Source organism: Xenopus tropicalis, chromosome 8, assembly GCF_000004195.4.
Source record: "Xenopus tropicalis strain Nigerian chromosome 8, UCB_Xtro_10.0, whole genome shotgun sequence".
Classification (NCBI taxonomy): Eukaryota; Metazoa; Chordata; class Amphibia; order Anura; family Pipidae; genus Xenopus; species Xenopus tropicalis.
The window spans coordinates 136,158,681-136,175,794 of record NC_030684.2 but is presented as its reverse complement, the minus strand read 5'-3'; the positions used below and the strand labels follow the sequence as shown (position 1 = coordinate 136,175,794).

The 17,114-nt window shown below is 45.0% G+C and overlaps 1 protein-coding gene across 2 annotated transcripts; it reads right to left on the bottom strand.

The window, feature by feature from the left end:
• Window positions 1-8,548: 8,548 nt before the first annotated feature.
• LOC100497803 (coagulation factor XIII B chain) lies at window positions 8,549-16,417 on the bottom strand. Of its 2 annotated transcripts, XM_002938335.5 has the most exons (8): window positions 15,951-16,402; window positions 14,666-14,860; window positions 13,884-14,084; window positions 13,081-13,254; window positions 12,402-12,599; window positions 9,688-9,861; window positions 9,118-9,315; window positions 8,549-8,806 (listed from the first exon to the last, which is right to left on the bottom strand). In XM_002938335.5, the coding sequence occupies exons 1-8, from the start codon at window positions 16,012-16,014 to the stop codon at window positions 8,742-8,744; spliced, it is 1,269 nt and encodes a 422-aa protein (XP_002938381.1). In that variant the 5' UTR covers window positions 16,015-16,402; the 3' UTR covers window positions 8,549-8,741. The 2 variants fall into 2 exon arrangements, with proteins under 2 accessions (XP_002938381.1, XP_012809417.1); XM_012953963.3 differs by lacking the exon at window positions 9,118-9,315 and having other exon boundaries at window positions 15,951-16,417.
• Between the last annotated feature and the right edge of the window lie 697 nt (window positions 16,418-17,114).

The window sequence follows — 17,114 nt, the reverse complement described above, 5'->3', positions numbered from 1 at the left end:
GATTCCTGTTCTATTCACTTGCAGAATGGCCTCTTCTCCTTCAGTGGCCGCAACTGTCTCTGTAGCTTTACAGGTGAGCTCCGCCAATACACCTAGCGAGGAACATAGAATACATTTACAGAGCAAAATGTGCTATTTATGGACACAGTACAGTGAGCAATTTTCAGGCACATGTAACCGTGTTTTTTTACTCCCATTGTAATTGCTGGAGTGCATGTTTACAAACTGAGTGCAAGATGCTGCTAACATAGTACCAGTACCAATTGGGGCACATGTGCACAATTGGTCAGAGCAGTCCAGACTGACGCAATGGCAGTGGCACTAAGAACATCTGTACAGAAATAAAAGGTCCATGTTTGGCTGGAAGCAAGTTGTTCACCTTTGAGTTAACTTTTAGTATTTACATTACATTACATTAACATTTATTTATAAAGCGCCAACATATCCCGCAGCGCTGTACAATAAGTGGGTTCCATACATTGGGCATACAGAGTAACATATAAAGCAATCAGTAACCGATACAGGAGGGGAAGAGAGCCCTGCCCAAAAGAGCTTACACTCTACATTATTATTATTATTATTTATTTATAAAGCGCCAACATATCCCGCAGCGCTGTACAATAAGTGGGTTCCATACATTGGGCATACAGAGTAACATATAAAGCAATCAGTAACCGATACAAGAGGTGAAGAGTATAATGTAGAGAGTAGTATTCTGAGGAAGTTTGCAATTGGTCTTCATTTTTTATTATTTGTAGTTTTTTAATTATTTCAATAATTGTTCAGAAGCTCTCCGGTTTGGAGTTCTAACAGCTATCTGGTTGCTAGGGCCAAATCACCTTAGCAACCAGGCAGTGGTTTGTATGAGACCATGGTAAATGAATAGGAGAGGGACAGAATGAAAAAAAAAGTTATTAAAAACAACACTAACAATAAAATGGTAGCCTCACAGAGCAATAGTTTTTAGCTGCTGGGGTCAGTGACCCCCCATTTACAAGCTGCAAAGAGTTTGAAGAAGAAGGAAAATAATTCAAAATCTAGATGAAAAAGGTAATAAAGACCAATTGAAAAGTTGCTTAGACTTATACATTCTATAAGATACTAAGGGCCTGATTCACTAAAGTGCGATAAAAATTATTGCACGCTTTTTTGCGGTTAAAAAGACGCGATAATTAGTGCGCGATTCACCATAGTATTATCGCGTGCGATAAATCGCCATTTTCGCATGGGTTATTTCTCGCGCTAGTTTTACCGCATGCGTTAATTTCCGCGCTGAAAAGAATACGATCGCATGATTCACTATAACTTTTGCGCGCTAAATATCGCATTCGGCTATGCGAAAATTAACACCTACTACAGGCAGGCGAAAAATGATACAAAAGTACAGTAAATGATTTTTTGCAATAAAATATGGACTTACAGTGTTATTTATTCAAGTCTGTGTTGGCCCCAGAGTGACGCAGCTGCCAGTTTGCAGCGAAATGTTCATTTTTAATACAGTAATTTTCTGCAAGTATTGGCGTGTATGGCTAACATGGCACGCGTTCATTTGCGCGACTATTTATATTTGGCTACAAGTGATGAAATGTTTCGCCAGGCATGGATTCGCAGCAAATTTTTGGACGTGCGTTGAATTTTTTCGCGGCGGATTTTTTCATGCGTTTCACAAAACAATCCGCCAATGGCAAAACGCATGAAAAAATTTGCCACACAAAAATTCACCGCACATCCAAAAATTGATACAAGCGTCAAAAAATAATAGTCACGGGCAACAATATTTTTGCCCGCACAACATTTTTGCCGTTTCACGGATCTTACGAAAGATTTGCTAATTTTTCACTAAAGAAACCAGAACACATTTGCTCATCACTAGTGGCTACTATTTATAAGCATCTACTATTTATATGCTACCATTTATATGATACTATTTATATGCTACTATTTATATGTGGCTAATATTTATATACACCATTTATATGCGGCGGCAATCTTTATACACTATTTCTATGCTACCATTCATATGCGGGCGACTATTCGCGTGCGTAATTTAGCGCATGTACCGGCAAATACCGCATTGAAATAGTCTTCGCGAGTTAAATAACGAAAAGGTGAACAATGTGGGTGATTACAGTCTGAGCCTGAGGTGTGAACACTGCAGGGGGTGAACAATGCAGAGATTAAAAGGTGTGAACAACACAGGGGATTACATGTTTAAACAATACAGGGGAGTTACAGCCTGAATCTGTGGTGTGAGCAATGCAGGGGGCTGGGTACTGTTGAAAGTGGAGGCTAAGTACTGGAGGAGGTGGAGGCGGAGTACTGGAGGAGGTGGAGGCTGAGTACTGGAGGAGGTGGAGGCTGAGTACTGGAGGAGGTAGAGGCTGAGTACTGGAGGAGGTGGAGGCTGAGTACTGGGGGAGGTGGAAGCTGAGTACTGAAGAAGGTGGAGGCTGAGTACTGGGGGAGGTGAAGGCTGAGTACTGGAGGAGGTGGAGGCTGAGTACTGGAGGAGGTGGAGGCTGAGTACTGGAGGAGGTGGAGGCTGAGTACTGGGGGAGGTGGAGGCTGAGTACTGAAGAAGGTGGAGGCTGAGTACTGGAGGAGGTGGAGGCTGAGTACTGGGGGAGGTGGAGGCTGAGTACTGAAGAAGGTGGAGGCTGAGTACTGGAGGAGGTGGAGGCTGAGTACTGGGGGAGGTGGAGGCTGAGTACTGAAGAAGGTGGAGGCTGAGTACTGGAGGAGGTGGAGGCTGAGTACTGGAGGAGGTGGAGGCTGAGTACTGGAGGAGGTGGAGGCTGAGTAATGGAGGAGGCGGAGGCTGAGTCGAGTGATAAATTTAAAAAGATCCAAAAATGTACTGAATTGTGTCTGAGTGACAGAGTAACCCCTCGCCCAACATAATATCTCTGCTCCCAGCTCCCAGCTCCATTTATGATGTTGCACCACACCAGCTACGTTATTGCACCTGCCCCCCGACACCATCAGTCCATCTCTTTGCTACAAATGTGGCAACCCTAATGCCCTCTCCAGCCTACTGTGCCCTTTCCCCTATACCTACAGTCCTGCTCCCGACCTGCTGCTCACAAAATGCACCTTCTTCTTATTTCTCCTCCCCTCCCTTCTGAATACCCACTAGGGCCCCACCATGCTCAGAAGCTGCCACAAACTAAAACTGCTGCCCTCCAGTTATTGCTCCATAAAGGCTGGAGGACCCCACCTGCTTCATTGCTGCCCTGCAGGAAGTGCCCCTCACTGTCTCCCTGCTGCTCTAAAACTACAATTCCCATCAACCCCTTTCCCCTACTACTTACTTACCCACCCCCACCCCGAGTTTTCTCAAAGAAAGAAAAACGAGGTCTAACCTATAAAACATTAAAGGGACACTGCCATGATATTTATGGGGCACTTTTTATTTCTAAATGACACTGTTACACAGCTAATAATTCCTTCTGCCATTTAACCTTTTATTCTTGAACCAACAAATGTATTTGTAGCTGTAATATTGGTGGGTTTTAAACAAAACCCATTTTTCCATGGCAGTATTCCTTTAATATTCTAAAAGCAATTAGAAAATACAGACTATGATTTCCATTCCCCCTACAGTGTGCGGCATCTCCGTTATCCTAGAATGACGACTATGTAGATTGTAAGCTCTAGGGACAGGGACCTCCATCCTCTTGTGCCTTTGACTCTTACCCTCCCATATAGACTGTAAGCTCTACGGGACAGGGACCTCCATCCTCTTGTGCCTTTGACTCTTACCCTCCCATATAGATTGTAAGCTCTACGGGGCAGGGACCTCCATCCTCTTGTGTCTTTGACTCTTACCCTCCCATATAGATTGTAAGCTCTACGGGGCAGGGACCTCCATCCTCTTGTGTCTTTGACTCTTACCCTCCCATATAGATTGTAAGCTCTACGGGGCAGGGACCTCCATCCTCTTGTGTCTTTGACTCTTACCCTCCCATATAGATTGTAAGCTCTACGGGGCAGGGACCTCCATCCTCTTGTGCCTTTGACTCTTACCCTCCCATATAGATTGTAAGCTCTACGGGGCAGGGACCCCCATCCTCTTGTGCCTTTGACTCTTACCCTCCCATATAGATTGTAAGCTCTACGGGGCAGGGACCTCCATCCTCTTGTGTCTTTGGCTCTTACTCTCCCATATAGACTGTAAGCTCTATGGGGCAGGGACCGCCATCCTCTTGTGCCTTTGACTCTTACCCTCCCATATAGATTGTAAGCTCTACGGGGCAGGAACCTCCATCCTCTTGTGTCTTGGATTTTTAACTTATTGCAACTGTAACTGTACCTTGTATTTATCTGTATTTATTGTTATACTTTGTATTTATCTATTATTATCTTAATAACCCCCTGTTTGTATTAATGTATTCTACTGTACAGCGCTGCGTACATAAGTAGCACTTAATAAATAAAGATATACATACATACATACATACATACATACATACAAACATGTAGAAATGCCATTATTAGACAGGATACAAGCAAGTTGCATTCCTATTATATTTTATAAACACATTTGAAAACATTTCAATGAAAATGCTATGTAACACTTACATTTTTGAAGAAGAAAAAGTATAAAAAGGCAGCAGGAATGGGGTAACATTGTCTGGATGATGTTGTTTCTCAGCAGAAAGAGAAGTGAAATGAATCCTGTGTTTAAGTGTTTTATTCTAAATAACAGGAACAAAATGGCCAACACACTGCTCTCTCTCTCACTCTCTTTCTATATATATATATGTATTTCCTTGATAGAGAGACCTGTGCCAGGAAATAGCCCTTCCGCTAACTGTTCTGTAATAACGCTATGGTTTTTAACACGTTCCCTTTCATGCATTTTCTTATAAGTCACAGCAGCCCATCAATGTCCTTCATTCATTTGGTTCTTTTAACATCTTCCTTTATCTCTGCTATAGTGTTTTTGCAGATTGGTGGGATGAAGGATGAATCTGTAAATGAATCCAAAATGACACCGGATTGATCGGCAAGTCATGGGTCAAGGAAAATTCATCCCAACCCTAACCTGCCCTCTCCCAGCCTGCACCCAGTGTGCCATTGTTATACACCTGCACCCAACCCACATATCTCTAATGTCACCTGGGTGGGTGGGGCAAACGTGAGTTTATAAATAACACCACCAGGCGGGCAGCGGAGGAGGGGCATGCTGGCATTGTGGGCAGAGGAACACCCACTAAAAAGTGTTTTTTCACATCCTGCGGAACACTACTACTGACTAGTGATGGGCACCAAAAAATTTGGCAGGCATGAATTTGCAGCGAATTTCTGCGTTTCACCAAAAAGAATTATCTCTCTCATCAAAAGAATTGTCTCTCTCATTCAAAAAATTGCCTCTCGCATCAAAAGAATTGTCTCTCATAAAAAGAATTGTCTCTCGCATAAAAATAAATTGTCTCTCATCAAAGGAATTGTCTCTCTCATCAAAAGAATTGTCTCTCGCATCATAAAAAATTGTCTCTAACGTCACAAAAAATTGTCTCTCATGTCACAAAAAATTGTCTCTCAAGTAAAAATGAATTGTCTTTCATCAAAAGAATTGTCTGGCACCAAAAAGAATTGGTTCTCATCAAAAGGATTGTCTCTCGCATCAAAATGAATTGTCTCTCATCAAAACAATTGTCTCTCTCATCAAAAAAATTGCCTCTTGCATCAAAAAGAATTGTCTCCCATCAAAAGAATTGTCTCTCGCGTCACAAAACATTGTCTCTTTCGTCAAAATGAATTGTCTCTCATCAAAAGAATTGTCTCTTTTGTCAAAATGAATTGTCTCTCATCAAAAGAATTGTCTCTCGCATAAAAAAGAATTGGCTCGTGTAAAAATGAATTGTCGCGCGGCAAACGATTGTTGCGTGTATTGTCGATTTTGAAAGATTCACAAATTTTTCAGCAAAACAAGACAGATTCGCTCATCACTACTACTGACATCCAGCCCACTGCAACGGAAGATCCACTAGTTGACTCCCAGGATTTCCTTTATACATAATTGCAATGGAAAGCAGTATCTGGATGATTAGATTCGTTTACTGCACTGCTGCTTCTGACTCCTGAAACAATGCAGCAGATGTCAGCTGATAAAGAGACTGCGAGACTTCTGCTACAGAAGTAAACAACGAGAAAAAGAACACAAAAAATCCTCTTTATTGTGCACAGCAGTGACCCCTTGTGGTCAGTCCAACAATATAGTCTAGTACCTATACTACTAAATTAGTAGTGCTATTCTGAAACATTTAGTCCAATTTGCCCTTTTGGAACTAACATTTTATGAGAGCTTCCTTTTACATGACACAGGTACAGATACATATAAACATTAGTAACCATGCTATAATGTTCACACTAACTGGCCTTCAGGCTGGGCCCCCTTAGCCCATAACAAGGTTACAGATATATAGAAACATTGGGGTAACAGTCACCCTGCTATAGTTCCAGGGGTACCCAGGGCACAAATAAGCACTCACCCCAAATCCCCCCCTAACTGGCCTTCAGGCTGGGCCCCCTTAGCCCATAACAAGGTTACAGATATATAGAAACATTGGGGTAACAGTCAGCCCGCTATAGTTCCAGGGTTAGCAAGGGCACAAATAAGCACTCACCCCAATTCCCCCCCTAACTGGCCTTCAGGGTGGGCCCCCTTAGCTCATAACAAGGTTACAGATATATAGAAACACTGGGGTAACAGTCACCCTGCTATAATTCCAGGGGTACCCAGGGCACAAATAAGCACTCACCCCAAATCCCCCCCTAATTGGCCTTCAGGCTGGGCCCCCTTAGCCCATAACAAGGTTACAGATATATAGAAACATTGGGGTAACAGTCAGCCCGCTATAGTTCCAGGGTTAGCAAGGGCACAAATAAGCACTCACCCCAATTCCCCCCCTAACTGGCCTTCAGGCTGGGCCCCCTTAGCTCATAACAAGGTTACAGATATATAGAAACATTGGGGTAACAGTCACCCTGCTATAGTTCCAGGGGTACCCAGGGCACAAATAAGCACTCACCCCAAATTCCCCCCTAACTGGCCTTCAGGCTGGGCCCCCTTAGCCCATAACAAGGTTACAGATATATAGAAACATTGGGGTAACAGTCACCCTGCTATAGTTCCAGGGTTAGCAAGGGCACAAATAAGCACTCACCCCAATTCCCCCCCTAACTGGCCTTCAGGCTGGGCCCCCTTAGCCCATAACAAGGTTACAGATATATAGAAACATTGGGGTAACAGTCACCCTGCTATAGTTCCAGGGTTAGCAAGGGCACAAATAAGCACTCACCCCAATTCCCCCCCTAACTGGCCTTCAGGCTGGGCCCCCTTAGCTCATAACAAGGTTACAGATATATAGAAACATTGGGGTAACAGTCACCCTGCTATAGTTCCAGGGGTACCCAGGGCACAAATAAGCACTCACCCCAAATCCCCCCCTAACTGGCCTTCAGGCTGGGCCCCCTTAGCCCATAACAAGGTTACAGATATATAGAAACATTGGGGTAACGGTCACCCCGCTATAGTTCCAGGGGTACCCAGGGCACAAATAAGCACTCACCCCAAATCCCCCCCTAACTGGCCTTCAGGCTGGGCCCCCTTAGCCCATAACAAGGTTACAGATATATAGAAACATTGGGGTAACAGTCACCCTGCTATAGTTCCAGGGGTACCCAGGGCACAAATAAGCACTCACCCCAAATTCCCCCCTAACTGGCCTTCAGGCTGGGCCCCCTTAGCCCATAACAAGGTTACAGATATATAGAAACATTGGGGTAATAGTCACCCTTCTATAGTTCCAGGGGTACCCAGGGCACAAATAAGCACTAACCCCAAATCCCCCCCCTAACTGGCCTTCAGGCTGGGCCCCCTTAGCCCATAACAAGGTTACAGATATATAGAAACATTGGGGTAACAGTCACCGTGCTATAGTTCCAGGGGTACCCTGCCAGACCACTGGTACTGATGGTAGAATGGATTTAGTGTAGACCTCTGTAGGCTGTTGAAAATAACTCCTGGATATTCTTCTTTAAAGAGTAAATGTTGAAAAATAACAGCTACTTACCTTAATGCATAGTAGAAGGCTTTGAGATCTGATCAGGAGATACTGTACCTTTCCAGAGAGAAAATGCAAGTATACATAGAGAAGCAAAGCCTATACCAGCAGGAGCAGAACCCCATCATTCACCATATTCCCATGTTTGTGATGTAGACTCTCAAGATGGACAATCCAATATAACTAAAGATTTTGGAGTGACACAAGGGGGTCTCTTAATTCATCAAATACCCCTTCAAACTAGACTAGGGGAGACTCACAGAGAGGTCCTACAATTCATCACAATGAGTTTCCCAGTCAAAGGGCTCCAGGAAAGGCAACAACAATAACCAATGGCCATTGCCTCCTCAAGATGTTCTACTGACTTGGGCTACTAGTCTAATGCCACGTTCAACAATACTGTAGTTCTTGGAGACCCTAGCAGTAAATAATTTATTATTTTAGTATAATTGTATTAAATAATCACACACACATAATGCAATATCCATAGAGAATGTATTTAAGGCAGAAGGTGGAGGAGAAGTATATAATTACCAGTGCAGTTTATGGGATTATATTGCTTACAAAAGGGAAGGGAAACCTATTGAGGAAAGGAACGTATAACAGCAAATGCAATGACGGCTATAAGTCCATTAGCTCTTTCACTTCTGTGCATTCCCTGTCTTTGCGTTACTTGGGGGGCTTGAACATCTGCCAGAAATCGGACCATTGGGGAGTTCCTTCCGCATGAGGATCTAGAAGAATTAAAAAGAAGGGGCTGTTAATAGCAATAGAACTGATTTACCACATTAATCCTAAATTGCATAGCTAATTTTCCATCAGATCGGGACCACATGGATGAGGTCTTCGGTCCGACAGCGCCTATGCTCACCGTTTTAATTTGATCGCTTGGCCCTAGGGCTAAATAATCAAATGAGCCTGATATTGCCCACCTTAGGTGGGGATATCGGGAGAAGATCCTGTCATTTGGCGACCTCACCAAATGAGCGGATCACATCATGTATGGCCACCTTCACCCTACAGTACTGTACCTATCATGGCTCACCTTGTTCAGTACACTTGGGAATGGCCATTCTACCTTGCTGACATTGTACCATAAGTAGAGTTTTGTTAGATATATCATATCCTTCTACGCAATAAAATAACATGAAGTCTCCATGCGGAACGTGTCGTTTAAAAGGGAACAGCCTAATCCAGTTGATTTTGTTTTCCTCCATTTCTTTACAGGTGACCTTGCATGGTTCTGAAAGGCAAGAAAAACAGAATTTTATAGCAGTAAAGACCGGTGATTATATTGCCAGCATAGAATATTAAATCAAGACATTTCAAGATTACTATAGGTATTAGCAAAGAAATCAGTAGCCTCAGATGCCCCTTCCCTGAGCAGAGCAACATCAGAACACTTCTCTGTTTCCCTTCTGAAGGTATCTCTCTCTGTCTGTACTGTTACATGAACTGGCCAGCAGGTGGCGCTGTTGTTTCAAAATGTATTATATTGGTTAATAACAACTTAAGTAGCTCTGAAACTGGAAAAAATAAATGTGACCAGAGGAGGGTCCTTGGGGAAAATATAGGGACAGTATCAGCTTTCATATTCTTCAGATTGTGCATGTACCTCTGCAGGCTGGTGGTTCATCCCATGTTCCATTTCTACACGTAACATTTTGTTTTCCCTCCAATGTATAATATTGCAGACACCGATATGTCATTACCGAGCCGTGTCCATATGACTCCAGTTGACCTTGTACTGTTTCTCCGAGTGGCACTTCTGGTGGGGGTCCGCAGCTCTCTACGCAGGAATATTGTTCATTTGTCAATTACACCCAACATTTTACCATAGACTATATACAGTATATGGAGCAGGTTTAATTTGAACATGAAACCCATTGACTATGACTATGCAAATGTTAAGAAGTTCCACACACTATCCAATTATTTGGTGCCTAGAAAGCCAATGAAATCATATATGATAACCTAGAATAACTTACCAAATGATAAAGTGAGTGTTTATCATTTATAAGTCTCCAAAAAGTGTCCATTAAGTCAGATAGGTGTTTATGTTTTTGTAAGTCGCTGTAAGCTGTGCCCCGGGGACTAACATGAAAAGTGGAATGATGACAAGCTGTATCCTGACTATGTTTGGAGGGGTCCCTTGAGAATTGTAGGATTCAAGGGGTTGTGGGAGATATAGTCTGTCTCATGATTGGCCAAGGGTGGTGAGCTGGAGTTAAATAAACAGAGCAGCAGAAGCGGATCTATCGCCAGGTGGCCCCAGTCCTAGTGAACACCAGTCAAGGACAGTTTCACAGTGTGTCTTAACTGTTAGAGTCTCCAAAGCTGGTACTGTAGGTTCTAGGAGGCCCAAACCCAATCCTGCAGCCACTCTCCATGCTCAGCTGTGCACATGGCTGGAGATTGTAAGACTGAGCTTTTTCTTGCTCTTCCTCTGGTTTCCTGTTAGGCTCTGCTGGGGTTTGATTCCAGGACCTCCTGGTTGTTGGCTAATAGCTAAAGTTTGCTACTCGTCTCTCTTCCCATGCATTATGTTAAGTCCAGTCTTCTTCACAAACCTTGCCTTGGTCTAACATGAAGCACTGTGCCTTGCCCCTAGCTTGTGTTCCCTGTTCTGGCTCCTGATCATGCCCCTTGCCTTTGCTCCTTCACCCCTTGCCTTTGCTCCTTCGCCCCTTGCCTTTGCTCCTTCGCCCCTTGCCTTTGCTCCTTCGCCCCTTGCCTTTGCTCCTTCGCCCCTTGCCTTTCCTCCTTCGCCCCTTGCCTTTGCTCCTTCGCCCCTTGCCTTTCCTCCTTCGCCCCTTGCCTTTGCTCCTTCGCCCCTTGCCTTTGCTCCTTCACCCCTTGCCTTTGCTCCTTCACCCCTTGCCTTTCCTCCTTCACCCCTTGCCTTTGCTCCTTCGCCCCTTGCCTTTGTTCCTTCGCTCCTTGCCTTTCCTCCTTCGCCCCATGCCTTTGCTCCTTTGCCCCTTGCCTTTGCTCCTTCGCCCCTTGCCTTTCCTCCTTCGCCCCTTGCCTTTGCTCCTTCGCCCCTTGCCTTTGCTCCTTCGCCCCTTGCATTTGCTCCTTCGCCCCTTGCCTTTGTTCCTTCGCTCCTTGCCTTTCCTCCTTCGCCCCTTGCCTTTGCTCCTTCGCCCCTTGCCTTTGCTCCTTCGCCCCTTGCCTTTGCTCCTTCGCCCCTTGCCTTTGTTCCTTCGCTCCTTGCCTTTTCTCCTTCGCTCCTTGCCTTTCCTCCTTCGCTCCTTGCCTTTCCTCCTTCGCCCCTTGCCTTTCCTCCTTCGCCCCTTACCTTTGCTCCTTCGCCCCTTGCCTTTGCTCCTTCGCTCCTTGCCTTTCCTCCTTCGCCCCTTGCCTTTGCTCCTTCGCTCCTTGTCTTTCCTCCTTCACCCCTTGCCTTTCCTCCTTTGCCCCTTGCCTTTGCTCATTTGCTCCTTCGCTCCTTGCCTTTGCTCCTTCGCCCCTTGCCTTTGCTCCTTGGCGCCTTGCCTTTGCTCCTTGGCCCCTTGTCTTTGCTCCTTGGTGCCTTGCCTTTGCTCCTTGGCCCCTTGCCTTTGCTCCTTCGCCCCTTGCCTTTGCTCCTTCAGCCCTTGCCTTTGTTCCTTCGCCCCTTTTCTTTGCTCCTTTGTCCCTTGCCTTTGCTCCTTCGTCCCTTCCTTTGCTCCTTTGCTCCTTTGTCCCTTGCCTTTGCTCTTTGGCCCCTTGCCTTTGCTCTTTCGTCCCTTGTCTTTGCTCCTTCGCCCCTTGCCTTTCCTCCTTGCCTTTGCTCCTTTGCCCCTTGCCTTTGCTCCTTTGCTCCTTCGCTCCTTGCCTTTGCTCCTTCGCCCCTTGCCTTTGCTCCTTTGCCCCTTGCCTTTGCTCTTTCGCCCTTTCCTTTGCTCCTTCGCCCCTTGCCTTTGCTCCTTCGCCCCTTGCCTTTGCTCCTTTGCCCCTTTCCTTTGCTCCTTGCCTTTGCTCCTTGGCCCCTTGCCTTTGCTCCTTTGCCCCTTTCCTTTGCTCTTTCGCCCCTTGTCTTTGCTCCTTTGCCCCTTGCCTTTGCTCCTTGGCCCCTTGCCTTTGCTCTTTTGCCCCTTTCCTTGGCTCCTTCGCCCCTTGCCTTTGCTCCTTTGCCCCTTGCCTTTGCTCCTTCGCCCCTTGTCTTTGCTCCTTTGCCCCTTTCCTTTGCTCCTTCGTCCCTTGCCTTTGCTCCTTCGCCCCTTGCCTTTGCTCCTTGACCCAGGACATTACACAAAGAGGTGGGCTCTAGATGTAAATACTGCAATAACTAGACCTTGAGTGATGAAATGAACCCATTTCTGCAGGTACCAAATTAGCACTTACCTTGTTTGATGCACTTGGGGTACATAACAACCCCATCGTTGCACCTTACTCTCAGCAGGCTTGAGTCAGATATGTCATATGTCTGCACACAGCTAAAGGAAACTATGTTTTTATGCTTCACCGGGGAACTTCTCCACAAAGGATCATCTATTCTGAGACCATTTGCTTCCATCTCCTCCTCAGAAAGAGAGCAGGGGCCTAAGGTAGAGATAAAACAAAGACACAATAAAAATCCCATAGGAATGAATCCGACATGAGTGAGTTTTTAGGAATTAAGCTCTAAACTCTGTTGATCAATCTGTCACAAAGCATTGTCTGGCCCCTTTAAGGTCTTAAGGCGTCCCACCTTGGAAGTTACTGATTCATTGGGCTTTACAGAAATAAGGTTCTCAGATCATTCTGGGCATCAAAAACATTGCTTTGGCCATTTACTAACTATTGTTACCCCTCATACATCATGGCTGCACACAGCTGAATGTGGTACATAGGGTGCATCTCAGCTGCTGGGGATGGACAGAGAAACGGAATACTTGTAGGGTGATTGGAGGCCATTTTGCTGAGGAACCTTGTATAAGAAACTAGTTAATCCTTTTGTGGGTTTGGAGGAATCCGGAATCCAGTTTTGCCTATACTGAATCCAAACCCTAATTCCCATATTCATACATGTACCCAAATGTACCTTTGCAGACTGGGGGATCGTCCCATTGCCCATTTCTACATGAGATCTGTTTTTTCCCCTCAAGGGTATAACTCTGTTGGCACTTATACGTCACAGCCGCGCCATGTTCATAGAACTTGTTGGGATCTTCCACTGTTTCACCATGGGACACTTCTGGTGGGGGCCCACAGCCATCTAGAACAACAGTTGTTACATTGGCATTGGCATCTACTGTATTCTTTTGTGTTTGTCAAGTAAAATGAACTTCACTTACACTGTATAAATAATATAAATCTTGTTTCCTTCAGTCTGGGAATCAAACAATCACAGCCAGATGGCAGACGCCATTTTGTGGGCACTGTTATTAAGGCAAGCTTTGTATCCCCCTTTAATCTTGTGTATGTGCCAGTATGGGGGGGCCTGATTCACATGCCCATGCACTGGCTACACAATTAGCTACAGTAACATCTAGGAAGTGCTGCATGGAAAGTGAAAGTAATTGTCTGCCCCACCTAGAGGTGTGGCAGGCGATATATGATTGACAGCTGGGATTTTGAAATAGCTTTATAATGCGTATGGGTGTTTGCTGTGGTGCCTGAGAAGTTTCCCGGGGAATGTTGGGGTGTATTATACATCCAGGGCTGTGCATGGAACTGGATAACATTGGTTGAGATAAGAAAATAGATTGGGATACAACGTTTGTATGTGTTTGGTAATATTTTATTACTGATGAATGGACTTTAAGTCATGGAAGGAAAATGCCAAGCTTTCCAGGCTCCATCAACATGCGAGCGCTTTTGCCTTTCCCAAATGTTAGTACTTACCTGGTTTGGTGCACTTGGGGTAAGTGAGAACGCCGTCACTGCACTTTGAATACAACATCTTTGAGTCAGATATTTCATATCCCTTTTTACAGCTAAATATAGCGTTGTCTCCATGCTTTATTGGGGACGTAAGCCACCTCAGAAAGCGGCTCATTGCGATGCCGTTTGCGTCCATGTCTTCCTCGGAGAGAGAGCACGGCGCTGAGGTAGAGAAGAACCATATGGAAACACTTAAAGGGTAACTATACCCCCAAACAATGTAGGTCAAGCTCATATGTAAAACCCTGCTTCATCTAATAAACCATTGTCATATAAATATACTTTTTAGTAGTATGTGCCATTGGGTAATCCTAAATAGTTCCTTGGTGTTTTTGTCCTGATTGCTGCTGAAGCCTCAGCCTCTGGGGTAAATAAATATAAGCATGAATATGCTCCATGACATCAATAGTATCACCTAATTGGCCTTCCCACCCCAGCCGCAAACCTCCCCCTACACTTTTACTTACGTAGGTGGGGGAGGGGTGCCTGGCTCGGAGCGAGAGGGGTACAGAACTGGGTTGGTGGGGCCCACTAATGTTAAGTTCATGGTGAACAACCTTGGAAGTATCTTGGGTATCAGTGCCAAATCACCCCCAAATAATTGTTTCTTGAAAATCTGGCATTGTGGAAGTAGAAAGTAAAAACTGGGCAGTGCCAAGGCAAATCTACCCCCTCCCTAGCTATAAAAATACCATTAACTATAGTGATAGATAGAAGGTTATGTAAGTGAAGATGGTACTTACCCAAACACCTTGGCTTAGGATCCCACCCATTTTCTGTACATTTGGCTGTGCCATATTCGGATCTACGCTCCTTATTCACTGGAATGTAACCTTCATTACATCGATAATTAGCATTTCCATCTATAGGTCGGTCCACCCAAAACCAAGTATCAACTCTTCCATTTTGAATCACGGGTTTGCCACAGGTTTTTTCTTCTGGATACAAAAACAAACCAAAAAAAAAAAAAGTGGACTGGAATGTTGGGTCACACTTAGGGGCAGAATTATCTAAATGTGAGTTTAGAGCTTAATACATAAAAACTCACCCATGTTCTATTCATTCTTATGGGATATGGGATTTCTAACAGAGATCCCCAACCATTTATACCCATAAGCCACATTCAAATGTAAGAAGAGTTGGGGAGCAACAAAAGCAATAAGAAGTTCCTGGGGGGGCAAATAAGGGCTGTAGTTGGCTATTTGGTAGCCCCTATGTGGACTGGCAGCCTACAGGGGGCTCTGTTTGGCAGTACATCTGGTTTTTATGCAACCAAAACTTGAGGCCACATCCAAGGGGTTGGTGAGCAACATGTTGTGGTTGGGGATTACTGCTTCATGGACAAAAGGAAGCCTCCTAATAGGCAGGGAACAGCTGCCTTTAGGGGATGTTTGTCAGCTTTTTTTCCCTTTCTCACCCAACTGGCTTGTACCTAATGATAGTGGCTTCTGGGTAGAGCACTTGCCCAAACCAGGCATCAGAGTCGGATGAGGAGTGAATGGCCCACCAAGGCATGCTAGCCCAGGGCCCCCCACATCCCCTCTAGGGCCCCTGCCACCCTCCTGCTGACCCAACACCAGCCCCCCACTGGGTTTTATCCCAGTGTCCCATCGGCCCAGTCCAACCCCATCAGACATTACATACTTCACACACTCAATATGACACAACCACTACTTGCATGAATGCATATATCTAGACGGTGTGCATTGAAGGCTCCTTTTCAGCATCCAGAATTAGGCTGGAATTCTGGGAAACTAACTATAATAAAGTTAGGGACCATGGGAGAGGAGTCCGGCAGTAAGGGACTATTCCAGTACATATCCGCTCACTCACAGCTCTGGTTATTAAGGGGTTCAGCTTCCACAATATTTGGAAGCCCAAATACTATAGGTTTTCACCCATAATAATTCACTTTTATAGTTCTAGAGCAGTGTTCTAGTTCTAGTGCAGTGTTCTAGTTCTAGAGCAGTGTTAAAGAAGGTTGATTCATTTTGGGTAAAAGGCAGAGAAATATAAAAGACCCCTTACCTGATGCCTGGGCTCCCACTACAATACAGCACAGGACAGATACCAGAACCCCAACAGGCCCCATTGGGCTATAAACTGTGACTGTTCCTCCTCGGTGTCGGGTCTCCTACTGTTTCCCTCAGCCTGAGTTTCATCCCATCCCTTTTAAAACTCCCTAATTTCGTAAGCGCAGATAACGAATGCCCGGAATTCGAGGGACATTGATCGGCCATCTGTGCTGCCCCTTCCCAAATACCAGCCCCGCAGCTCCGGACGGTACGTTACAGTAATGATAAAATCATCAGTATCAACAGAATGTTGCTCAACATAAACTTTGGATTTCAAGCTCAAACCTTAAATAGCCCAGAGGTCATGAATCTCTGGAACAGAATCAAATATTCTCTGTAGTAACTGGAACAGGATGCCCAGTACACATTCCATTTTTCCATTCTGCAAGACCCTATTACAAGCGGTGTGTTGTTACACTGGCTAGGCCCCTGGATGTAATTGGGTATAGTTGAAAAGGGTATAGATCTAAGAAAATATAAGTATGTGAGCTTATGGTAAATTAGCCCTTCTGTTTACCACAAACCACACCATATATCATCCGCGCTGAGACTCAATCCCTCAGGGGTGAGCCCTCGCTTTGTATGGAGGCCAGGTGGATATGTGTTGTATTTCTCAATAAATGGGCGCCAGTGGTTCTTAACGTTGAAACCATGAACTGTTTATTTACACAGCCACTTAGGAGTAATTACAGCACAGAATAGGCAGGTAGTAGCATCTCACAAAACAGGCAGTACAAATGGTCTCCCCGTAGGGCACAATGGGTTAACTCCCAGTTTTCAGGTATATGCTTCCAGTGGAACCTGGGCGATCACTATCTAACCCTAGGTCTGTTCCCTGATAACCCTACTCTGGCCAGTATTATACCCAGGATAATAATCCCTCTGCAAAATCTTGTCGGAGCCAGAAACTGCTTACTAGCTAGCCCTGCCTGTCTATCACACCTAGTGTGACCTATAACAGGAGCTGCCTATTCTGTCTGGACCTACCTATTCCCAAATTCCACAATATCTCCCTACCTGCTTGCTCAGGCAGAGAGTTTCACAAAATGGCCTCCAGTCTCATGGCTGCTCAGCCTATTATACTACACCACAGCGCTACCTTTTGGCCAAACTGCAA